The following is a 26,511-nucleotide window of genomic DNA, read 5'->3' on the forward strand; positions in this document are numbered from 1 at the left end:
TAGGAGATGAAGTATTATCCAAACATACCTTCTCTAATTATTCCATGGGCTCCTTAACTAAAATAAGTTTCAGGTTTGTTTTTATTCCCCATTTTATATATCCTCCCTTTCCCACTGAGTGCTGTGGGAGCTTTAAATCGGAAAATACAAGAGAAAATCCCTTGTTTCCCTCAAGGAATTCACAAGTGTGTTTACTTCAGTTTTATGGCACAAAAGTGGGGAAGAAGATACCTCTAGATTATGAGCACAAAATCAGTAAGTGCTGAGAAGAAGAAATTATTTGTGCTTATCCTGGTTCAGTTTTCTAGAAAAGCCAGAGTTTGGAACATTTGTATTGTGTTCCTTATTTCTATTTGATTTCCTATTCTCTCCCAAATTGAGGGGAGTATTCTTTATTTCTTTTCATTTCCAGAAGTCTCTCCAGATGGTGCTGTGTTCTCCCGGCTTTAGGCCATTGACAGCATAAGGAAGGATGGAAACTAGAGAACTGGATGTATCTTTTCACCGAGACACCTTCTCCCTTGATAAAAAACTTCTGTACATAAAATGGCAAACTTTCTCTGGGTAGCCACTTGTATCGGGAGCTATAGCACCTAGAAATTCTCTTATAGAGGGTTCCCTGGGAATTGGTAATGCTCTTTTTTCTTTTACCTTCTAACTTAAAGACATTTTTAAAATGTCAGTTCTCTGTTCTTGAATTTAGTGTGAAATAATCTTCATATTCTCTTTGATGGTAAGGGTGAAGTTGCCAGGTAAGATGTTAGCTGTGTTAAAGCAATATGCTTTCATGTACAAAGCTTCATGGTTTTGAGCTTAAGGAATTACTCATTCTGTCTTTCCATTTCAGCTGTCTGAGGAGAAGAGAAGACGATTTCTGTGGCCACATAACTCTGATAGACCATGTAGTCTTTACTGGAGCTTTTTTTTTCCTTCTTTAAATTTTACAGATTAGTTTACAGAAGAAGAGAGTAACAGAAGTTTGACTTGACGAGGACTGTTGTTACTTCACCAGGAATCTGAATTATTTCCATCTATTTTTCTGCTGTTCTTACAATCTCACTTCATAGTCCTCTACACAGTTGAATATAAAAAGAAGAAGTGGAAGAAGTAGAGGCATTATACTTTGACTTTAATAAAATGTTTATGCTATTCTGCTTTATATTCTCATTAGTAAACTTAGAGAATATGGTCTAGGTGAAAAAGTAGGTGGATTCTGAAATAGTTGGAGAAAAAAATCCTGTGGCTGCCCTGGGAGAGCAATTCAAATCGAGTATCACAGTGGTCTACTTTGGGTCTGTTTTCATCATCTTTTTTGGAGGGTGGGCACTTTAATAAAACAGGAAATATAATGTCAAACTTGTAAGATCTGAAAGCACTATGAAGGGCAGAATTGGAGTTCATAATTGTTTTTAACCTGTTAGAAAAGTGCTTGTAATTGATTAAAAAAGACAAATGAGAATTAGTAAATGTGAGGAGAAATAAAACATGCCACTAAAAAATGGGACCTGGCTAGTAACAGTTCCACTGAAGATATAGGGATTGTTATGGGTCATGAGAGGAATGAGCCAATAATCTGTTGGTTTGTTTAAAATGTACTTGTACATACCTATATACACACACATAAAGGAGATATCTCTATGTATAGATAGACCTATATATAGATTTCAACACCTCATGTAACAGAATGATGTGATAGGTAACTATTAATTTCTGCTTAGGACCTGTGAAGTCTTAGCCTGAAAACTCTGCCCAGTTCTTGGCAATGCAATATGTTAAGGTTGGAGAGAGTCCAGAGGACAGCAATAGGAATAAAAGGTTTAGGCATCAGGGCCTGTGAGAGAGATTAGAGTAACTCGGTTTTTTTCAGGCTAGGGGAAAAAGATGAAGGGCACACATTTTCCAGTGTGAACATGTTTTTTATACTGAGTACAGTTACTGACTGTTTTCCATGTCTACTGAACACATAAGAAGTAATCAACCTTTTTTGTAAGTGAAGGCTGCCAGATTAGAGATAAGGGAAGATTTTTCTAACTCCCTAGGAATAGCTGATCAGCATTGTGGGTTGTATAGGATGTCTGTAAAATCTTTCACTAGTTGATTTTTTTTTTTAAGGGCAGATTAAATCCTCTATGTTTAACCCAGTTCCCCAGTATGGGATAGACTTGGTGACTGCTTGAGGTCCTTTCTACCATGTTTCTCTGATTATGTGAGGTCTTTTCTGTTTATTGGGGGGAGGGGATTATTTGTGTTGTTTTGTTTTAGCATCATTACACAGGCTTTATTTGTGTGACAGTAATCTTGCATGCCACCCTCATACCATCGTATTTACTGGATGCTGTGCTTCCAGATTGTCTGTACTTATTTTTCTAAGTGCTGAAGAACAAGTGCAAGTACGTAAGTAACATTTGTTAGGCTTCTTATGGTCAAGTACATTTTAGAAAAGTATGTGTATGCAAGGATTTCTCTTTTCTTATGACTTCTTTAAATGTAAACCAAGATGGATTTATCCATCTTATTTGAAAACACAAGGATACAAAAACTTAAAATACTAGTATGTTGCATACTTACTTTAAAAGAACAGCTGGCCTCATACTTTTAGTTTGGTTTTGGCAGTGTTCCAGTTGAGATGTTTTCTGCTGAAAGGTTACTCTGATCAGGCTGATGCAGTCTTTTGCATTGGTGCAGTTTTTATTCGTGGTTATTTCTTGCTACAACTGTTTAATATTGACCAAAAGGATCATCCATTCTTCTGCGCAAGTCTAATACCGCTTTAACGTGTTTCCTTTATGTGCAATTCTGTGATGCTCTGCACTGTATTGTCTGGAAGCTCTTAGCTCTTTTTTTTCCCACCACAAAGTAGATATTCCAGAACGAGTGCCAACATGATTTTGCAAAAGTTATAGAGGTCCAGGAGTTTGTTATTTGTTGGATGGTTTTTGTTTGCTTCGCTATGCACTGAACTGCAAGTTAAACAGTCTGATGTTTGCAAAGCAAGGCAAATACAGTGAGATACCAATAAGAGGTTGAAATTGGTATGGATAGAGTGAGTGGCCACCCATCAACCTGTCCCCATGGATAGTTTCCAAGCCTGCTGGAGATGAAAGTTGTGAGTTCGGTAGATGGGTGTAAGAGAAGATGGGATTTCTTGGCTAACTGGAGGTTCATTTGCAAAAGACGGCAGAGTCTGAAGAAAGCAATACATTCAAGAGAGAATGAGAGAGAGAATTCACCTTGTAATATTTAAGTCCTGCTACTTACACAGATTTAGTAATTTCAGACTTTCTGTGCCACCTTGGGATTTTCTAGTAGCTGTACTGCAACTTTCTGTTCTGTCTCTCTTTTCTTGTAAGTGTACTTTTTTCCAGGATTATGGTTTTAAGTAATGTGTTACTTTCAGTATTGTAGTCAGGGTTGTGAAACTAGATGATGGGAGCTTGTAAGAATTTGTCTCCCTGCCTCATAAGCATGCAGTTGTAAAAGTCAGCTAGAGGCATGTGCTTGCTCAGTTTTGGTGCTCAGTTCTTTCCTGCTGTACAGAAAGAGAATGGGGTGAGAGGTGGTTCTTCCCCTGACTTAAGTTGTATCGCAGGCAATGTCCTCTCTACTATGGAAGAAGGAAGGACAGCTTTGCAGTGATAGGCTGACAGTGACAACCCTAATACAAAAGTGATAGTTCCTCATCTTGGATGAGGATAAGGGACGCTGTGAAACCAATACCTCCATAAGAGCTGGATTTTTAGCTAGAAATATACATTATCTCTTGCGCTCTCCTTGAAAAGAGAGTGAGAAAGTAGTTAATTGAGTTTCATAGTTTTTAGAGGACACTTCACGTGATGCCACCTCATCTGATGACTACTTCCACTTTGTTGTCCAAATGTCTGTGAATGCATTGTTTATCTGCAAAACTCAATAAAACAAGTCATGTAGAGAGCAAGTTATTTTTGCTGTTATTTTACCTGTTGCTGATTGTTAAAGTCATGTGAAACTTTCTTCAAGTTATCGGAATTGTTCCTTGAGACTGGTGGTAAAAACAAACATAGGCTATAAATGTTGTTAGCCTGCTGGGCAGTGGTACAATAGAGTCTTTGTTCTTACAGAGTACTTAATTGTAAACTGGGTCATGAAACTATTGCCTTCTGATTTGATGAAAGGTGGGAAAACACCAGCTTTTTTTAAGGACCTCTAACTGGCTTGTGGACAGTGTTGATTGCTCACTTACTTACATTTTTCAAATACAGTTAAAAATAAAGTAAATATTGTGTCTACAGTCAAAATAATTTGTTCTTTGGGGTTACTAAAGGAGTTGGAAATGGTAATTTCCTTCACACAGGACATACACTGTGCATCTCTTGGGGAAGATGGCTAAATCCAGGAGCTGGTTATTGCAGCAGAACATTGTGAAGGAATGAAAAGTCGGATTTCACTTGTATTTGAAAAATATTTCAGCAAGTGTTGTGAGCTCAAGGCTCTTTTTCTGCTGTTATGCTAGTCTCTGGCATGCAGCTAATGCTGGTCACTGGAAAAACATCTTTTCCACAAAGATACCTTTACCACTGGCAGCTAACTTGGGTTCTTCAGTGTGCTGTTCTGCATGCTGCATAGAGCGACAGTAGTCAGATATCCCAGACTTGCTGTGTCAGGAGGATATTTGTAGTTGTTTAACTATTACCTTCAGATCCCCCTTGACACTGGACAAGCCACAAGATACTGTATTGTTAAAATACTATATTGCTAGAATGCAGACTGTTTACTAGATTTAGGGTCAGGTACGTGGTAGTATAAACACATTCAGCTGAATACTCTAGGTGGATAATCAGAAAGATTTTTCACAGCTGTCTATCTTTAAGCATGGTTTTAAGTAAAAGCATTATTATTATTATCATCATCATCATCATCATTATTATTTACCCAAACTCTCCCTACTGTTTTATTTGCATTTAAGTATTCCCTCTAAGCATTCCTGGGATATGTACCTTCTTAATAACACTGTTAACTTTAGCAGTGGTTCTAAAGACCTATTGATGGTTTTCCCTGCCCCCTGTCACTCCCAGTCAGACATGCTGATGACCCTAGGGAATAAGCTAGAAGGGTTCTGTCCAGAAAGCAGAGGGAACCTGTTATTGACTGTCCCAGTGCTTAACTAGCCATGAACATAAATGTTAACTTGCTGTAATGCAAACACTCCCTTCTGGCACAGCAGGACTCAGTCTGCAGTGTATAAGGAAGTTATGTGCTTTTCACATCAAAATATGTTGTCAATTATGCCTTATAGAAGCATATAAATGAGAATAGTGCATGGGTCTTAGTAGGTTTTGACTAGACTTAGGGGTAATCAGCTGCATTAGGCTGATAAAGGTTGAGAGAAAATTTATCTTGGGTCAGTTTTTGAAGAAAACTGTAACAAAACAGTTATGGGTGGTTTTGGGTGTTTGGAGGACTGAGATACTAATTTCGATTTTAGTCATGTTGAGATGCAGCCTGGGGGAAGGAGGCTACACAGTGGCTGAAGGGTCACTGACAAAGCTTTCTACAAGTAAATTAATCCTTTCAACTTGTTTTTTTCCAAAAGATGTGTATGGCTGTTGTATGCTTATTAACCTGTGGTTGTAACTGTTGTTTGTAAAGATGTGGTTGGGGGAGGAGGACTAAAAATAAGGAGAGAAGAGCAATATTTAAACTGAAGTGTAAGATTGACAGAAGAAGAAATAGATATGAACTGCTTATGACTAAAATGGGAAGAATCAGAACTGTACTTTATCTCAGGAAGTGGTTTCTAGTACATGTTCAGCTGCTGCTCAGTTCCTCATGGGTGTTACCAGTTGTCTACTTTGACTTGCTTCCTATTAGCTGCACTACAGAAACAAAAATCATTGTCTTGATAAGTGAAGTGCATTACTTCTATCAAGTGCTAATGCTTCAGGTTAGTTGCTTGATCTACATCTGTATAATAATTAACAGTAAAGATCAAAATTCTCAAGCATCAGTAACTTGAAAGTGCAGCATCAAGTCACTTGTCATCCTTGAATGACTCAGTTCATTGTGGACTCCCAAGGTTAGAAGTACAAAAGTAAGGGGCAACAAACTAAAACATGTGGGAGCAGGCCCAGATGTGGACGTTGGTGGAAGGTGCAGCGGCCTTTTATACATGCCTGCATCGTTACTTTTCAACAGCATCAAAGAAAAAGTTGCTCCTTTGCACTGAGCATGGATTTAGATATTTTTGCCGTATGTTGTCCTCTAGGTATACTCCTTAACAGCTGTTATGCGTCAAGATCCCTGTTGGTGGCTTTTTGTCTCTCACTTGTGCGTTAATTATTCAGCAGATCAAAATCAGTCAGACTTTTTTCAGACTTTTCTGTGGACCATAAAACTTGTTGAACCAATCTTGTCCTTTAACTGGAAGACTGCTGTCTTGGATAATGACACAAATTAAAGTATTAAGCAGTTTTGTCATGGACTATTATGCAGTTGCATCACAATCCAGACTGTCTTAATTATGCTTTACCCCATATTGCCTCAGGCTGTGACCTCACAAGCTAAACAAGGTCATGCTTGGCTAGAATGAGAGAAGTCAAACAAATTCAGCGCTACAGGAAATATTAGTGATTCAGTAGGTGAGACGACACTGCTGAGTTAATGTTTTCCCTGTGCCCCAGACTGGTAAAAGATGCTGCAGCTTGCGTGATGAGATGTAAAACCGAGATCCTTTGTTAAAGTTTCAGTGCTATTCCTGGTAAAAGTGCAGATGTTAATTCAGGGCTCCTGCCCAAGTTCAGATTTTAATGGCTATGTTCTCTATAAATTTCTAATTTCTGTTTTAGTAGAGTCACATTATCCTCTTGCACTCGTCTTAAACTCTTCTTAGAGTTGTTGGGAAACTTTGCGTTCCAGAGGTGGTGACATGCTTACAATTGGCAACAGATCAATTTGCAGAAACAATGGTCCATTTTGAGACCTTTTGAAATCAAGGGAATTTTATTCATGTAAGAAATGTCAGGTCAAAACTGAAAAGCTGCCAGATTTTTTTTTTTTCTTTCTTTCTTTTAATGTGTGCAGAATAGTTTTTTGGCTTGAATATACTTACTTGCAACATGGTCGAATGTACTCGTGCTTACATATTTTTATTTTCCATAGGATTCAAGTGCCCTGTATGTTCAAAATTTGTATCTTCTGATGAAATGGATTTACATCTTGTGATGTGTTTGACAAAACCAAGGATAACCTACAATGGTAAGAAAGAAGTAAGCTGATAATTATTTATTCATTTTAAACATTAGAGTGATAATAATTCTTTGTTTAATAAGATACTCTGGTAACTAATTCAGTGGGCTCAGAAATGGTGTGTGGGTTTTGCTTGTTTATTTTTTCAAAATAATTCCTAAGAACCTGGTCAGTTTTTATACTGCCTGCCAATATAATTTACACTCTTGACTTGTTCTACAAATATTGAGTGTGTGTATTCCATTTTTTTGGCCACAAGATCAGATATTGGTCAGTGTCGTTTAGTGCCCACTTGAGATATGTGTAGTTTAAGTGTCCTCTCATCTGTTGACATCAAGTAGTGAGGTAGGTCTATCAAGTCTCCTTCTGGGGACATTATTAAGGACTCTTACTTGACGCACTGTGCATTTGGACCTTATTCAAGAAAATTACCCTTTCTTGAAGGAGCTAAAGAACTTTCTCCTTCTTCAGGTGATTGCATATGTGATATTTCATAAGGACTGGTAGATATGTATGACTCACTTTCATTTTTTGTGGGTTTAGTGAGACTTTTGCCAATGTTAAATGAATCGCCTGTTGTACCTCTATTTTTTCCCCATACCACTAGGCTCTCCTAGGCAACCTTTGATGCAAGGCAAACAGGACTTTTGCCACTGTTGGGATCAAACCTTTCTATTGCCATGGCTTAGACTGACATTCAGTTCTATGGCAAGCACACAAAAAGGTTTCAGAGAACAAGGAATTAGAAAATCTTACTGAAATCTTAGTGCCTACTTTGGCAGAACTGCCCTACCATCAGGACATCTTACAGTGCCTCCTGAATGAACTTATTGCTCACCAGTCATCAGATGTGGAATATGTGAGAACAGAATGCGACTAGAAAGAAATTGTAGAGGAGAGGAAGTTGGATTCTTTTTGGAGGTGCAGAGCAAAAAGCTGAGTGTCAGTGGTCACAAGTTGCATCAGGGAAAAATCTGATTCAATGTAAGGTAGAAATGCCGCATAATGAGGGTGGTCAAACACAGTAGCAGGCACCTGAAGAGCTTGTGCAACCTCCGTCCTTGGAGATGATCAGAAATTGACTGAACAAGGCCCTGAGCAACTTAGTTTAACTTGGTCCTGCTTTGAGTTTGGGGCTGGACCAGAAGACCTCTAGAGGTCCCTTCCAACATAAGCTAGTTATTGTACAAATAACCTGCAGTATTATGGGCTCTTTGACCGACCTGGCACCCTTGCTGTTATGGTGACCTACACTGGATTTTTCTTTTTTTTTTTTTTTTTTTTTTTTTTTTTTTTTTAATTGGAACAAGTCTTGAAGAGTGGTTGGGCCCACCTTATTCTTTGGACAGCAATAATGCTTGGCCTTAATTGCAAAAATAATTTGAAATCATATACTTACAGTTGTGAAATCCATTTCAAAGCACAGCACTCAGGAAAAGTAAATTTTTTTTTTTCCTCCTGGTGTTGCTACACATATATTTGAGAAGGTTGACTTCATCTAACAGAGGGGGCTTTGTTTCTCTTTGTTTTGCCTTTTGTAAATTAGGACTAAGCATTTTCCAAGATAAGTGGTTAGAAACCTCTGTACTGCGGGATGTTGAACGTCAGGGAGGAATAATGCACTTGGGATCAGTTAAGGTAGAACAGGAGGAGGCAAGCTGGCAGAGAGCAAGCTCTGGCGGTCATCCAGCTGATGGGATGTCCACAAGTTAGGAGTTGACTGACTGAAATCCTTTGCCCTTGCTGCTCCCTACATGTACATACGAGCGCACTCAGCTGACTAACTTTTTTCAAAGAAACAGCGATTACATAATGTAACCTTTCAGTATTGTTTCTGATGTTCATTTGTATCACAAAGGTGCCATATTCAACCTCTCTCTCTTCCCCCCCCCCGCACTGTTTCTCTCAGCTGGCACATTGCTGGTTGGAGCTCCTTTGGGCCATCTTGTTACCTTTGTACAGTCCATTAAGTCAACAAACTTCAATATAAATGAGCAGAAGTAAAACCTGTGAGTGGCACCTGAAGACACTCTCTGGATAATCTGCAACACAACAAAAGCAGTTGTGGGCAATGCAGTATGAGTTATTACCAGCAACATGTCATTTCTCAATTTAGGAGTGTGTCTGCTGTATAGAGAGCCTCAGAAACTCATTCTAGGAAATGCTTATATAAGCTTGAAAGGAGAAAACTACTAAATTACATAGACTGGTTTGAGAGAGACACTTAGAAGTATGGTCTCATTCTCATAAACACTTACTAGAAGTGTGCATTGATCCTTGTAACTCCAGTTGTTAGCTCCTGGAGTCGTGGACTAAATCTTAAATTATAGCCTATAGCTGGTTATTTAAATTACTGCAGCGCAAAGAAATAGAGGGTATGGCTTCAGAGTTGTGCAGCGCTCAGTTGTTACTTTGTGGTATGATTGTAATCCCTTTAATGAGGCTAATGAAAGAGAATTAACTAGCAGATTGGTAACTTAATGCTGCCATGATTACAGGCCCAGAATTGCATATGAGTGTCTATATGCATCCTTTTTTTTTTCTTGTATATTTTGCTGTTTGCCGTGATGAGGAGATCAGTGATGGATCTGCCTTTTTGTCATAAGCCATAAGAAGGGCATCTCAAGTTTTGCTTGAGAGAAGAAAAGATGCTGCTATCAACTTTTGATACCTTCTTCCAAAATGGAAGGCATCTCTTTATGCTTTACTTTCTCATTGTTATCTTGGCCTTATGCCGTACATACTCAAATAGAGCCAACTAGCCATCATTTGATTGTGTTGGTCACTGGTGATTTCCCAGTCCTATTACCACTAGCAGAAAAAAATACCTTTTTTTCCTTTTTTTTCCCCCTCATCATCTTTTCTCTCTGAATTTTGTGTTGCAAGTAGTTGAAGGGAGCCTTAGACTTTGCAGGTGGTGAGATGTTTAAAAATTGAGCAGTTGGATTGAACTGTGCTTATGTCTAGTTCTGTTCTAGATGTGTTTGCTCATGATACTGTAAATGTATTAGTTGTTCTTTCTAAGAAACAGCAGGGAGCAAATTGTATGTGTTTTGTCATTCTGAGAAGACAAACCTTCCTTCTTTTTAAATGTGAGTCTGAGGCATACAGTCTTCCCCAGAAAAATGTTATAAGACTGTTTAGCTGTGATTTGAAGTTTTAAAAAATCAATGAGTCCTCCCAGCCAATCTCTAATTGCTTTCTGAGCTACCTTTGTGCATTGCATTTGGCAGTAGGAAGGGTCAGTGAACTGCAGACTCTGGCAGCTGTCTGATTTACACGTGTTTTCTGAAAGAGAGTGGTCACAAATTTGTCCCAGTTCTATGCTGGAAGTTGTGCTGATTTTCATATAAATAAATCAGTACATTTTATTAGCCTTATTCTTTCAAAATCATGTGACTTGCCTGCAACAGAGATCTCATTGCTGACTCAATTTGGCGTGTAAAAAGAGCTCTTTCTTTTTTCTGTGGAACTTTGTTCCAAGTATCTCTTAAACTACTTGTGGTGCTCACACGTGAATGAATATCTAGGCATTTTGATGCAAAAGCTGGTTAAATGCATGGAATTGTGCAAAAACATTGTGGTGTTTGGTGTTACTGTCTTAAATAGCCTTGCTCTTTTTAGCAATTAAAAATTCTCTTCATACTGCTAGTTGCTGAGTTGCTGAGAAGCCAGAATAGGTCCCATGCACTGGTTAGCCACAGGTTGCTAAAAGCCAGTTTTATGAAGAAAATGGGTTACTTGCTAGTTGACAGATTTTTTTGAAAACCGCTGCTAAATATAAAATATTATATAGCCATACCTATTCCTTTGAGCTTCTCCAAAGTGTTAAATGAGGCCCGTTGCACCATCTCATTCAAGTTTGCCACAGTGAGTTATGCAGGGAGCCCACTTAGGGACTACTCTGCGAAAGATGTTGCTTACAAGGTAGCCCTGTGTTTTGGTCAGGCAGGGGCATTTACTGGAATAACAGTGCTTTGGAAGCAACTTGCCTTTAACTCCCTGCTGATGATTAGACCTATCTGGTGAAGTTTAGGTTTTGAATATAATTATTGTTCATTTTCTGTTGTTGTAGCATTGATGCTTTTTTTTCATTGGAAGGTGTTTTATAAAAATTGAGAAGACACAGGAGAGACTTGTGTCTTTAGGGGCACTAGTTTTAAATGCTTTGCAACAAATCCAGCCAATTCCTCTTGAAGAAACCTTGCAGTTGGTTCTGAAGTAATTCTGTTTTTAATTTTAAAATTCCTTTGTTTGTTTCTCAGATCACTTTGTAAGACATTATTATTATTAAAGGGCCCCTCTGAGAGCATGGACTAGCAGCCTGGCGCCTGGCCAGATGGGGAAGCCAGTGACCCCGGAGAGCTGGGGAGAGCCAGTCAGCTCACTAGACTGGTTGGCTGGCTCGGCGAGCCGGCCTGTCCTCTTTCAAAAGTTTTGATTGAATTAGCACATTCCTGTGGAATATTTTGGGTTTCATCAAGTCAGCACTTTATGTTGGAACGCTGTTCTACTGGAAACTTTCTAAGAGGGTCTCCTGAAAGCCATTTGCTCAGGGGTGGTGCTGCTTTGACGTCAGTGCTGCTTTCACTCAGACCACTCTGCATTTAATTCAGATACAGCAGTGGGTCTGATTATTGGCCAACATATTTACTGAGGTTCATTTTAAGGCAAAAAGCTTTTGCTAGTGTAATTTCAGAGAGGGAGGATGTTGAGACATCCAGTGCGTGAGCTGCTGGAGGTTTTTTCCTTACTCAAGGTAACAACTTTGCAATTATTCTTTTTAAATTACAATAAGTGAATTTTTTAGCCCTATCACACCAAAAAAGAGCAGGGGATCAAACATCACAAATAGTAGGGACATACATGATTTCATATTTAAAGTTTATCCAGCTCTGTTTTGAATGGAGGATTAGTATGTGGAAAGACTGTTACAGACAGAATATTGAAAATTAAGGTAGGTGTACTGGAAGGAAAACATGAGTGAAACTTGATGTGCCCTTCCTGTCCGGCAATGTACTTTGTCTTCTGGGGCGTTCAAATCTAACACCATGCACAGCTCGCCAAATATTCCCGTGCCATCTAATCATATTCAAAGTGACTTGGGCCACAACAGTGCAACTGATTTAGATTAGCAAGGATGCAAAGCAGGGTTTTGTCATGAGGATTTAAATACACTGTTTATTCTAAATCAGTTTGAGGTATCGGGTTAAGTTTTGAATTGTGAGGAAAGAGAAATGCTGGTACTGCCACATGCTGAGGCCTGCATGTGAGTGAATGTCAGAATCCTGAGCTGGAATCTGTATGAGCAATAATCCTGCTAGAGGAGTTGTCGACATCTAAATGACAGCCATAACATGCATTTTGATCAAAAGTAGAGACTTGAAGATGGGCATGAGCCACCTAAAGGACTAAATAAAAACATTTTTGAAACATCCTTTGTGAATGAGACTGACCTAATTTTTTCGAACACAAGTTATAAGCTTTGTTGATTGGTGGCTGTTTCAACATCTTTGGGGCAAGCTACTTGTGCTAGAACTTACGCAGTTTATATTGCTCAGTAGAAGGGAAATAAAATAGCGCACCTTAACCTAATGTTTGGACCACCGAAATACACGATTCTGGTAGTTCTGCCCGCTGCAGTGACTTGATTTCCTTGGTCACTTCTGTGCACAAAAAAAGGGAGAGTATTTTACTCAGCAGGGCTGATGCTGTCAACTGTTTTGACTGATGCACTCAAAACTTCAGTCTGGAATGAAAAGAATTGCTAACTTCAAGTTCAGTTCTCTGCCAGGGTTCCTGACATCATACGCTAAGAGACCTTGCAAAAGGGCATCTTGCCAGTCTGCCTGGAAAAGCTTAAGCCTTCCTCCTTGTCCTCATCCTTTAATAGGACTAGACTTTCAGCAAAGCAGTACAAAATAATACTAAGGCAAATCAGTTCTTTCATTCCACTTTATCTGAGGTATAAAATTCTCCATAGAATTTCTCAGTTCTTCCATTTTTGGAGTTTAACAAGATTATTGGTGAAAAATTTCTAGCTTCTTGCTCTGCCCTAGATGGTTCTGTGCTCTGTCCTCAGGGGTGCTGGGGAGGGAGAAGAGCATACTTTATAAGGTAGTTTAACAGGACACGTAAACAGACACTTATTCTGTTCTTGCAGTTAAAATAGTGACACTTACTCTTGTTTTGATCTTGTGTACTCATGAACATCCTCCAGAGTATGTAGGAGGTTCATTCAGTTTCCCTGATGCTTTAAAACTGTTTTCTTCAGTAGTTCTTGAAAATAATTAGAACTGTTGAACATCTGTTGAACTTTGAGATTTTGTTTAACATGGTGACAGTAGAACATTACTATAGTAAATAAAATTTTAATCTCAGACATTTGCACAGCTGTTATTCTGTGAATTGGTATATCATCAGCTCAGACTTTTCATAGCTTGTCTTGCAAATAGTTTCTACAATTTTAAGGAGGGAAATTGTGTTTGAAGAACTTGATTAAAATATATTGATTAGTTTGTACTTCCTCCCTTTGGGAATTGTTGGTAACGTTTGAACAAGGAGGAAACTTTCACTGGTGTTCACCAGTGTAGGCCGTGGATAGCTACTTGTCCAAACCAGACTGCCAAGAGGGACAGTGACAAACCCTAGCTCTTCTTCCCTTTTGTTCAGTAAAGCTGTATTTCGTTCCAACCATCTCAAATCTCTTCTTCAACAGTTTTTGGTACCTCACGGAAGAGCATCACTGCGAAAGCAGCCTGTTACAGTTTGGGTTTGTTGGGAGGGAGGTTGTTCATTTTAAAGAGTAATGCTGACAAATGTCACTAAATAAAACCACACTCAAGTTCAATGTGTACCTCCCTCCTAAAGGGGGTAGGACCTGCTTCGGTGACCACATTTCAGCCTCAGTCAGTGGATGAATTCGGTCAGTCTGTGATGGCATGGAGTTGCAGCACTTTTAGAGGCTGCTGTCTCTTATCTTTCCTCCACACCCACAAACTGTCAACCCTTTACTACACAGTCAAAAAAGCAAGCTGTGTATTTCTAATGGTGTGGCTGCGAAGAAAGCCCTTGAAATGGGAACATAGTGTAACTGAGAGGGAAGTGCTTCGAATGTCTGGAACAGCAGTTCCCAGAACTGCAGACTGCCCCATTTATCTTGGTGAGATATAATCTTGGAGGTTTAGTGGTGGTGGTTGAGGTATCAATATTGCTTATTATTTTACTTTTCATGTAAGACAAAGGGAGGCATAGATTTGTAAAGAAGTTATGACAGCTCACTTTCATGGTTCAGGTTGGGGATGCTCGATAGATTATGCTGAATTTTCTTACTGTAATCGAGTAAAGTTGACATGCTTGGATCCTGCTGAGGAGGACACACTGCAGAGATCACATCCATTCATATCTTAAACTTTTCTCTGATTTGTTGTGAATGCGACTTAGTCTTTTAATGAACCTTTGGGGAGAAGGATATTTGGTGGGTGATTCTCTGCATACTTTCCCTTGAGCCAGGCCTAAATCTGCTAGACTGAACTTCCTGTGATGGAGCCATCGCAAATCACTCCTGGCCAAAATAGCTGCAATGTCACCTCATACTTAATTCAGTTCTTGAGAGTGGGACAACAATTTTTTTCTCAGTGCATTGGGATCGCCTTTATATAAATGCATACATGTGCCACGGGAATATTTTATATGCAGCACTTGATAAAGACAGTAAAGCTTTTGACAACCATAGAACAAGCCTGCTTGTTTCTGAAAGAAGTAGAGAAAATAGGATCATTCATGTGCTGAATAGCTCAAGTTGTTTCTTTTCCTTGTAAGCTACTCCTAACCTCAGATACTACCGTTGTCTTGCTTTGGTACTGACAGTGCTGTGAAAGTCAAATGACAATTCTTGTCCTAGAAAATTACAGATACACCTGTGAAGCAGTGCTGCAAAGAACATCTGTGGGTGACACGAGGAGTGATTCAGATCAGGTTAGAAGAGGACACGATATATTGCGCTGTATGTCATTGTGTTTCTCTTATATAATGGCAGTGCAGTGCTGCATGCAGTAGAAAGCTAAGGGACAGTTTTCTTTGCTCGGTAGCAAACTCACTGTGCTGTGACTCTGCGTCATGTGATGCGGGCAGACAGGAGCTACCTTCCATGTCTTACACTTAATCAGTCTTTAGCTTTGAGAGGTCATTCGGAGGATGTCATAAATCGTGTCTGCAACTGCTGCAGTCTTGTGACTGCTGGGAATTTAGCTTCAGGGGAAATAATGTTCCTAGTTTTGTATGGTAATTCTGCAGTCTTTAAAGCTGATACCACTAAAACCTTGAGACTTTACTTGTTTGTTAGCAGCAAACTGACTTATTTTTTGTAGTTGCTCTGTGGAAACAAAACCCTTGAAAATACACAGCTTTTCCTAATCTTAGATAATAGGTTTCATTGGCTGGATTTTTAAATAAAACTACTTGAAATCTTTAAGTTTTTAAAAATAAATGCCAAACTACGTCTCACTGAGATTGAGTGATCTGTATAGTAATTTCATGGTATTTCCTTCCCTAAATTCCTCACTGTTTTGTGGGAACTAGAACAGATTATTCGCAGATTAGGATTTTTTTCTAAAGAAACATAAAAGAATAAGAGGCACTCCTTGCTCAGAAACTGCCCCAAGGGCAGATCAATTGAAAGTATTGCCTGAAATGTCATTTGTAATTTATTTTTTTTTTCTTCAGATTTCTTCTTGCTTTAAAACGTGCTACCCTTTGATTACTTAAATAGTCTTGTGCTTCTGAGTTGCAGACTCAGCCCTTCAATGACAAAAGAAGTCAGTCCAACTTTTGCAGGGGGTTTCAGTGGTAGAACAAGCCTAACTCTTCAGAAACAAGCTGGGTGAAAACACTGTTAATGTAATAGAGTACTCTCACTTCTAAACTGGGGATTATTATCACTGCTTACACAGGAGAAAAGATTACCAGTTTTTAGTATTTTTAACGAAATCCAGTGATTCTAGAACAGGCTGTAAATTGCCTATTGACAGGAATTACATTGATTATATACTGACATAGGTACAAAATACTAGACTTGCCTATTGTATCTTCCCTGGAGGAACCTCCTTGCTCCCCGAAGTTTACATAACTTTGTCTCACGTGGCTACAGATTTGTTCAGCTGCAGAAGTAACCCCAAGTTCTAACACACAGCTGAAACGAAAAACTTCACTGTTCCTAGATTTAGTGCTGAACTACGTGAACACTTATGAAACCTTGTTAAAGTTTCCTCATAAAAACTTCAGATAACTTCCATTTTAACCCTGCACTAATTGCTGTCTGTAATGTAAAGCCATATCAAATTTTCTTCATTTTGAATATGTTCCTCATCCCCTCCTTTCTTGTGCGAAGTTTCATTAGATAGTCTTCACGTATAACATTAGGTATTGGATAGCCTTCATGTAGCTAAGCAATAATGTAGTATTCATTGATAATTTTTAGCCCATAAATAATGTTTATTTGTTTAGAATGAAGAGATGGGGGAGGAATTGTTTGGTTAACACTTCTGTCTTTTTTTTCTCCCCAGTTCCAAGGAAGTCTGTTTCAATCTATGGCTTTATTAGCTGAAATGCCTTATTGTCATAATGGTGTCTGATAGTTTTGCTAGCCTGTAGATTTAAAAAATGAGGAGAAAAATTAAAACTTTAATATGGTTGTAGAAATATACTGCCAGATTATGTGCATAAAACTTTGAACAAATACTGGAGAACTGTCCTTGGGGACTTTTGGGTTTTTTTTTAAACACATCTCCCATGTTAATATTTTTGTATTGTTATTTGTGAATGATCATGATTGCTGAATACTATTGAAATTATGTGGGTGTCTTTTATTTGACTTAATTGCAAGGATCTAGAAATTGATGCTATTTGCTTTAAAATATAAAGGGAGGTTTATGGGTGGGGTCGTGTCCCGTCGCGCCCCCGCCCTTCAAATTAAAGACCCATATACTCAGTATCTTACTAGGGTAGTAAAAACCTGTATGTACCTGTTAGCACTAGAAATACTGTATCTCTATGCTTGCTGGAATAGATTATCATACTGGATTATGGGTTAGTGTAGAGCAGAAAAATTGAGATAACTTTGAAAACTCCAACTCAATATTTGATGTTATCAGAACTTTTTGCATTCAGACATATTTTGCATTCCATCTGTATCGCAAGGATAATTGCATTTAAAATAGGAATAGCTTGTAAAAAGCAGTCTGTCTGCTGTGAACAGAAAAGACAGACAAATAAAAATTACGCAGTGATTTATATCCCTGTCCTGTGTATGCACGTAGACACCAGACATTCAGTTTTAACTTGGAGAAGGCTGATCTCGAGCCTGCTGGGAAAAGCACCCTGTAGGCCTAGCACCTGGCACTGGGGTTAATAAGCCAGACTTTAAGCACACTGAGTTTTCGCACCAGTGTTTTCATTGTGTGTTGCTCAGTAATGCATCGTATCTTCCCTAAGAATAGCGTCTTAGTCAGACACACCTGTTTTTCTCCCCTCCTCCTGTTTCGAGCTTAGGCTCATAGTTTCATCTTTCATGCCATCTTTCTTAGTGCTCCCTATGCATTCATTTTGCATCAGATCAAACCAAACTCCTCTGCAAGCTTGCAAAGAAATGAGTCAGTTATTTGGCCAATGTTAAAAGACTGGAAAAAAGACTTGGCAAAACTCATTGTGCTCAGGGCTCCTGTAGGAAGCCTGGAATAGGAACTTGAAAAAGGACAAAGTGAACAAAACACTGAATCAAATCCTACATCCAACTTCAAAGCAAGTCACCATTAAAGTAACCCATGTTGCCCAGAGTAATAGGATAGCTAACTGCATCTGAGCTGCTTCTCTTCATTCCCTCTCTGCTTCTGCTCTTCAGGGACACTATTGCCCTACCCTTTCCTTCCATGAAGGTTTCTAATGCACCCGCTTCACCTACCTTGTGTTAGATGAGAGTTCTCGTAGATTTCATTAGGCCAGCATGTCCCCATCACACTCTCAATTCATTGCAGACCATTACTAGAATGAAACTTAATTGAAAATCATTACAAGGCAATTTCTCTGGCTTCTGACCATAGTTTCAGTGATGGTGAATAGTTGAGCCTTGCCATTTGGAAAAACTGTGTTCTGCAGTCTTTTTGGTCTCCTTTCATGTTGGGGATAAAATAAGCTTAGTCACTTTAAAAAGCTGCCAAAGCAAGAGGGATTTCATAACCTCCGTGGGGATCCTTTTGTACAGTCACATCAACATCTTGCACTTGCCATATCTTTTCCAATTTAGATCTTTCCTTCAGCTTGAGCAAAGCCACATCCACACTCTGCTTTACTTTCCCAGTCTTTGTGAACACTGTTGGTGATAGCATCCACTCTTGATTTGGAAAAGTTGCTCATTTTAACAGACTTACAGCATCGTAGTTAAGTCTTCCTTCTGACCATAAAGCTAGTTGAAGAGAACTGTCTCTGCACAGTATATGAAAGGAATTCTTCATCCTCCTCCTGACCACAGTGGTATCTTTTCCTCATTAAATCATTAACTCAGATTCCCAAGTGATTTACTACCGGAAGAAGCTTCTGCAGATAAATTCTCTTGGGGTTTTATGCCTGGTTGATTATGGTGAGGTGGTTTTTTTGGTTTGGTTTTGGTTTGGTTTTTTTGTTTTGTTTTTTTACCTTTGGTAAAGAAGTCACCTGCTACGCAAGGCAAGCTGGACTTCAGGCCTCTCTCATTTTTCTTGTGTGCCCCCCTTGGTGACAAGACTTAATTTCTGCCTGTTGCTCAGGGGGAAACTGTATCATTCAGCCACCTTTGGACTGGATGTCTGGATTGCAATCCCAAGTTCTCAACAGGCCTAAATTGATTTTTCATCTATCATAGCAGTTTCTTAGTGCTGGTACAGATTGGCAGGTACATATAAGTAGCCCTTAAATATTTTGCTTTGTTTTATTCCTCAAAGGTAAGAAGCATTGTTTAGCAAAGAATAAAAATGATAGATGATCTGCATGCATGGATCCCGCACTGGTATTCTTCTTTCTTGCCTGCTTCTGTAAGTTTCCTTCATCCCAGCTATCTCCAGCTCCCTTTAAGAAACAATCCTCTCTAACTGCAGCAGACATGCTTTGTCAGCAATACATGCTGGTTGCTCCTGGCCATTTACGCAACCACTCCTTCTTTTGTAGCATATTTGTGGTGTAAGATCCTCTTTGATGGTAAACTCAGCCTTGAGAAGTGTAAATCATTCCTACCCAATGGAGCCAAGGAGGAGGTATTCCCCAAGTGATAGTTCCTTACACTGTTTCCTAAGGAGTCTTATTTTGCTGCTGTTTTGTTTCTTGTGGGTTTGCCCCTTTACATGCTACTTTTGATTTAACTCCTGACATTCAAGATTAATACCCGATAATCTGAGAGGTCATGTAATATTGATTAAAAACCAGGAAAACGGCCTAAAGGCAGCCTTCTTGTTCCACGTGCTGCAATAAACAGCTTTTGTTTCAGGCTGTATGTGCTGGGGTACACAATTCACGATGGGGTTTCACGGTGGGGCACTAGTTTGGTGCTGCTGCATTCAAGGCTTTCTCACCCAGTTGCCTCCTGATGAGACAATATTTAGAAGTATTTTCATCTCCCAGGAATAGTGTTTCCAAAGGGAGGCGGGGAAGCCTTGGGACAAACAGAGCATGCCAAGGAAGACTACTGAAGAGCAAGTTACCCCTTGGGTCATTCAAAACACAAGTATACATCAGTTCAGTTAGAATGGGGACTTAGTACAGGATGGGTAAGGCTGGCACAGAGTCTCTTTACATCATGTTCTGGAGGACAAGACTGCTTATTTGTGGTTCATTTGCAAACAGGTGCAGCTCTTTGGCCCATGTCTAGATTAAAATTTGACAGTTTAAGGACATGGTACTTACAAATGTGGTGAATGGAACTTTAGAAGTCAGTGCAACAGGAGAAGTTGTTTAGCTATCTTGAGATGATTTAACGTTCAAGGGCATCTCAAACTGCAAGCATACTGATTAAACAGAAGTTGGAAAGACTGTAGCTTAAGCAGAAGTTTCAGAGTCAATCAGATAATTGTTTCTGTATTGAGAGCAAATCTTGAATCACTGTGGAAACACATAGTCACTCTGGCAATAAATCTCAAGACAGGAGCACAATATGTTTCATGTCCAATTGGGTTGATGAATTTTATCTTGTATGAGTACCTGTTTCACCCCAACGCTTTCTACCAGAAGTATAAATACGGACTGAGAAAGTTGGTACACTGATCACAATAGCATAGGAGAGGCTGTGCACGTTTGTGCTCAGAAGTGAGGAGCTTCATTTCTCAGACTATTTGGCCTTTTTTCAAAGCCTAGCTCTTCACTGGGAACCCTGGGATGCAAAGTTGACTTTGTCTATGAGCAAGGTATCTTAATTGGACATTGTATGAAAGCTGTGTTACTTAAACTTGGGATTTAACATTTTTTTGCAGAACTGTAGCTTGTATTGACACCATGTGTCTTAAAGTTGCAGATAGATTTCCATTGTGGCCACTGAAGCAAACCTCTTTACAAAAGAACAGTTTCCCTCAGTGTACAAATCCCTCTCCCCTCTGTATTATTTAGTTTACCTAATCAGAATTGTATCCAGGTAGCTAGGACTATACAGGCTTTTATACTCATCCTGCTCCCTAAAATGTATTTCTATTGCTATTATTTCAGTTTTTATCTTTATTCAACAAAAAGTGAGTATTTTTTCTCTACCATACACCTGATCATTATCTGTCTGAACAGGAAGCATCTAGCTATTTCTCAGAATTAGCTTCTGAAAGCTGAGAATGTCCCACAAAGATCAAAATCCCGTTCTTCAAATGTTGGGTTAGCTGAGAAACAATGAAACTTCTGCAGCCACCTCGCTCTAGCTCAGCGTGGTGTTGCGATACGAGCATTGCCACTTAGGCCTTATTCTGCAAATATTTTTCTTGTGCGACTTTCACTTTGTTTTGTGTGCTCCCTCCCCTTTACCTTTGTGTTTTAAGAGGAGGGAGCTCCAAAGACTGTAGGCAATGTTTGTGCAGGAAGTCTTTCATGATGGGTATCTGTATATAGATATCTCAGTCTTGGGCCAACACTGAGCAAGGTGAGAGGGAAGGGGAAAACAAGGATAACGCTTGGACTTTGAATAGGAAATTGTAACAGGCTGCCATGTTGCAAGAGGTGAAGAGTGAGATGCCAAACACCCCCACCCCCCCAATTAATCAAATGATTTGTCAGTGTTTGAGGAAATGTCACATTTGTTGTAGCTGGTTAGTTTGCTTTAGAGAGGTTATGTTTTTGTGTATTGTGGTGGGGAAGGTGTTTTTAGATTGCTTAAGTTCTAGGTATTACCACGCAGGCCATGCAGTGGTGTTTGGGGTTATTGTGCCTGTTGGAAGCGCACAAAAAGTTGCAACATGTGCCTGTTTGATTAGCATATGAGTATTAGTTTTTTCAGCAGTATAAAAGGGAATTTGGATTGAAGTTAGTCAGGAGAGCTGAATTCTGAATTTCCACATGCTCAACTTTCCAGTATTGTGAATCCTGAAAACCACTTAGCTGTGGTTCAAGTAAAAACACTAGATGTTAAAAATCTTCCCTTTTGCATCTGATCTAGAGGATATTGCTTGTATTAGAGCAGTAAGAAATGTTTCTGGTCAGGAACCCACTGCTTCTTCAGAAGGTATGTTCCTCGCTGAGGGCAGTGCAAGTTTAGCTTCTGGCTGTGAAGGTGCAGTCTTCATAGGTGAACCAAGCTAATGGCTTTACACCTGCCTTGCTCAGTCTGCTGACGGACTCTGTAGCTTGGAAAGCTCTGAGTGGCAAAATAAGCATCTTCTGCAGTGACAACTGAATGATCTTTCTCCTGCTATTGAGGGCTCTGAGCACTAACGAATCCGCTCTCCTTCAGAGTGTCTTTCTGCCTCAATTTTTGAGCAGCAGCGGAGGGCTGACCTGGTCATCCAAGAATGATCCCTAGCTGGAGCATGCTGAATCAAGGATGTTCCTCTTGTGGCAGCCAGAATACTGAAAAACAGGTAGAATGCCAAAGAAACTGCTTGCTCTCCTAGTGCTTAGGATGGACTAGGAGAGAAAGCTTTTGCTTGCAGCCAATACCACGTTGCAGAGAGATTTACTGAGCTACATTGGAGAAGCACACTTTGCATAATGGTCCCTTTTCCTTCCATTCCAGTGTCTACTTCTCCCAAGGATATTAACCCCAAATAAGAAGGCTGTCCATATTATTCGTATCAGATAGTGGCTAATAATGTTAATCTCTTCCTCCTCTCCCCAATGCCTGCATTGCAACAGTAAATGAAATGAGGTGATTGGGGGGGGGGGGGGGGCGGGGAGTAGGAGGACTGGTAGAAAAAGCAGCTCTAGAGAGAATGGTATATTGGCGAAAATGGGTGTGAAGAGGAGGAAAGCATAGTAGGAAATAGCTGGAAAGGAATGGAGAGGGAGAAAAACAGATGCAGCAGAACCTGGAAAGCTTTAGTAAATCAAGTCAGTAACGTTTAATAAGAGTATGTTAATCACATACACACATACTTGTTGGCTACCGAAGTTACCTGTGGAATGTGCAGGTCCTTCTTGTCTACTTGTTTTTGTAACAGTGTAAGGAAAAACTTTGGATCGTCCCAGAAGGTGATATCAGTAAAAGTGTAGAATAAATTCTGCAATGGGGATGAATTCATGCTATACGTGTGAGGAAATATGTTGGCTTCTAGATGTCTAGAGCTTGATGTACTCCGTTTAAAAACAAGCAAAGACAGTCTCTAGTACTTAACTGAGAGAGGTTTTAGTAATCAGCAACAAAAATTAATGAATATGTAACATATATGGTAATATGTACTATTTTATGAAGTTTCATCAGTATTTTTTAACCTCTTATGGCTATTGTTTTACCAGTTGTAGTGCTGATAAGATACTGTTCAGAAGGTATGTTCCGATTAAGTTTCAGTCATATTCCTGAAAGGGTGCACTTTTGTGGTGTCCTTCACTGTTAAGCTAGCTGCGGTGGCACCTTCCACAAACATTTAAGCTTTTCAGTTTTAGAAAAAATACAGTTATTTTGAAAAATTGTCATACTGGATTAGATCAAAGGTCTTTCTAACTTGGTGTTCTGTTTCCAGTGAATGCCTAGAGAGAAATAAAATACTGCAGCTATAAGGCGATATCTCCCCAAATACTATCGCCGTCTCCATGATTTGTGACTTGGGGTTTCCTGAGCCTAGGGCCATATCTGTCTGTGTTTTAAAAAGAAAAACAAAAAGCAGTAGCACAGATTTTAATGACTTAATCCATAAAGTATGTATTGCATGTGGTTTTGCAGTCCTCAGTTTAAAGACATAGACTATTTCATCACAGGCATTGCCTATAATTTTAACCATGGCTGAGTTGGTGGCTTTGATAGTTGTTGGATATGTTTTTTTCAAAAGCTCTAGAAAAAGTTTTTAATTGGTAAAGTATGTGCAAAATTGCCAGGATGATTGTATTTTAATTCAGTACTACCTATTTTGCTATAAATGCAGGAGTGGAGTAGAATTTATTTTTCAGTAAGAAAATTTATTTTTCAGTAAAGATAAAAGCAGAATTTTAGCAGGAAAAATTACTGACAACCAGAAGTTAAAACAGTAGTAGTATTAACCAGGGATAGAGGAGAGGAGGAAGAAGTACTTGAGCAGGCACAGGAGGGAAATACTACGCTCTTTTGCCAGATTTCATCTTTGACACCAGTCTTTGGCTAGTGAGTACTTGTTCAAATAGCTGGGAAGGTGGAGGAGTGTTTACCTCCTATTTGGTGCAAGGCAGATGGATGTGGGAGTCTGGTGAGTGTTTGTGTATGTACCCATGTGTGGGCGAAATGGAAAAATGTGGCCTCTGCTTATTTCCTCTTCCCACTTCCATTTAGGTAATACACTCATATAAATGTTTTAATCATAACATTGATGAAATCTCAAACTGTTCTGTTTTGTTTTGGTTTTTTTAAGAGAAAAAGAATAGTATGTATCTGCTGAATAACTCTGCTGGTGGAAAATACAAAAACAAAAAAATTGTTCAGACTGCAGTGGTTCTGTGCAAAATGATCTACACATTTTTCCGTAACATACACATTTAAAAGTCAGTGTTAAATGGCCCTTAAACTGACTTCCATCTGGTATAAGCCAGTGTTGGTACAGGAGAGCACTGTATGAAACAAGTACAGAATAAATTCTGACCAGATCCAGGTCTAACAGGTTTTTTCACTCCTTTTTCTTTATCTGGGATTGATGATCCGAATCACATAAAACGGTCAAAAGGGAGTGAGACCCAAAGTGTCGTAGGTCCGTGAAGGATTTGGTTTTGCTGTCGTCACTCTACATGTGTAATCAATTATGAGCATAATTTCACAGGTTTGGAGTCTGTTAATGTGAAGTGCCAAGTTGCACGTGGGCATTTATAGCAGTTGGGTATTTTGTACTAATTCCTTCAGTATTTATGCTTTTCTCTTGCACAAGAGCCTGGTAGGATTCGTAAGGTTAACACAAGAAGTAGGGAATGCCGACTTCTTGTTATTTCAGAGGCAGAAGAGCATTGAAACCTGTTAACAAAATCTTCTGCAGGGGTGGCAGAACTCCACCGCGTTTCTAAGGCCCCGTCCATGCCAGCCGTTGTCAGTGTTCACACCAGCTCCCTCTGGCACGACTAGGCAACGCCTGGTGTGTGCCCGGCGACTCATCCCAGCGGGAAGGCCTGGGGTGAAGCCAGGGAGGGCAGCAAGCTGTTTGCCTGGGACTTGTGCAGTAGGGCCGGTATTGGCAAAAGGGAGCCTAATGGCAGCTGGGGAGAGTACAGGAGTACTGGAGAGAAGAAAAGGAGTCTCAGACACTTAGGCCAGGGCTGGTGGGAGATACAGATGTTTAAATTGGCATCTTGCCCTAACGTTAGCCAAAAGGTGCAGAACCTTGTTAAATTGCTCAGCGGGAGTTCAGACCCAAGCATTGTTCAGTCTGGGGAGCGCAGGATAAGCCAGACATGTACAATAGAGAATGATGGGAAAGCAGTTCACAGGAATATTTTCTTTTATAAACTGTATTTTTATTGGACAGCTTTTTAATTTTTGTCATCAAAGCTTGACTAAATGCTTCCCTCTTGAGAGTGCTGAGGGAGGGAGGCTGGGGTTTAATTCACTGGAGGTATCTTAGTGCCATTTTGTTTTGGGTACCAGCTGCTGATCTGATAAAGTGACTCTATGGAAAAAATGACTTGTATTAAGTACGCTCTGTGTATATGATACATGCTTGAATTATTAATGGTGCTTCTTCCTGCAACCTAACTGTGGGAAGAGAGTAGATCTGCTCATAGGACTTCTGGCAAAGTACTTGTGCAAAGAGGCAGTCTAGGAGAGTAGTGTCTGAGAGCCTCAGGCAAAGATTAATATCTCTGTAGCAGGACAATGCTGTCTGGAGAGTCTTTGCCTCCTGGTGTCAGATGTTAAAGTATCGTTTTATTTAAAAAAAAAAAAAAAAAAAAAAACAAACAAAAAAACACCACAAAAAAAGCCCACCACACCAAAAAACCCCCAACCCTCAAGGAAGTATTTATCCTTAGCACCCTCTTCTGGGCAAGTTCTTAGTGTCAGGATTTTGTAAGGACAGACAAGAGTTCTTAAGATCTTCTGTATTGTTTTAAATTGCTTTGTCTCTTAGGTACCTCTAATGTTCTCAGAAGCTTACAGCTTCTGATAGAACAATAGAAGCAATTTCTTAATACAATGCCTACCAATAATGTTACCATGTGTAAAATACATGTTTTTATTTTCTTCATTGTGGTGGATATATATTGTTTTGTTTTGAATATTTTTCTTTATAACAGTTCACCTCATGTTCGATATTGTTCACATATCCTCATGAAGATGCCACACACATGGCATTATACAGTATTTTTAGCATAACCAATGAATATAGCAGAGACTGAAATAAGCACTGTTTTAGAAACCCAAGCACCTGCAGGATAGCTTGCTGTCATTCTAAGGGAAACAAGGTAGACCTAATTTCATGTCACTTTTTGCTGCCATGATAGCTTTTTAGTTGTCTGCTTGTCATTTTCTGTGTGTTTGGAATGCCATAGTGATAAGTATTGGAGCCACTGGAGAGAATAACGTAGAGCTGGTGGTTTCTCAGTCGTACCTGGGAACCGGACTCTCCATAAACAGTCCCTTTAGGCTCCTTTTGGTTAAGAAGGGGAAGCTTTTCCCATGAAACTGTGGAAATT

At 39.4% G+C, this 26,511-nt stretch overlaps 1 protein-coding gene across 1 annotated transcript in view; it reads left to right on the forward strand.

Moving 5' to 3' along the window:
- Positions 1 to 26,511, forward strand: part of ZNRF2 (zinc and ring finger 2) — a 56,521-nt gene that overhangs the window by 25,628 nt on the left and 4,382 nt on the right. The window contains exon 2 of the mRNA XM_050892337.1: positions 7,135 to 7,230. Coding sequence (XP_050748294.1) covers positions 7,135 to 7,230 — 96 coding nt within the window. The remainder of the gene's footprint in view (positions 1 to 7,134; positions 7,231 to 26,511) is intronic.

This window comes from Gymnogyps californianus, chromosome 2, assembly GCF_018139145.2.
Source record: "Gymnogyps californianus isolate 813 chromosome 2, ASM1813914v2, whole genome shotgun sequence".
NCBI classification, from domain to species: Eukaryota; Metazoa; Chordata; class Aves; order Accipitriformes; family Cathartidae; genus Gymnogyps; species Gymnogyps californianus.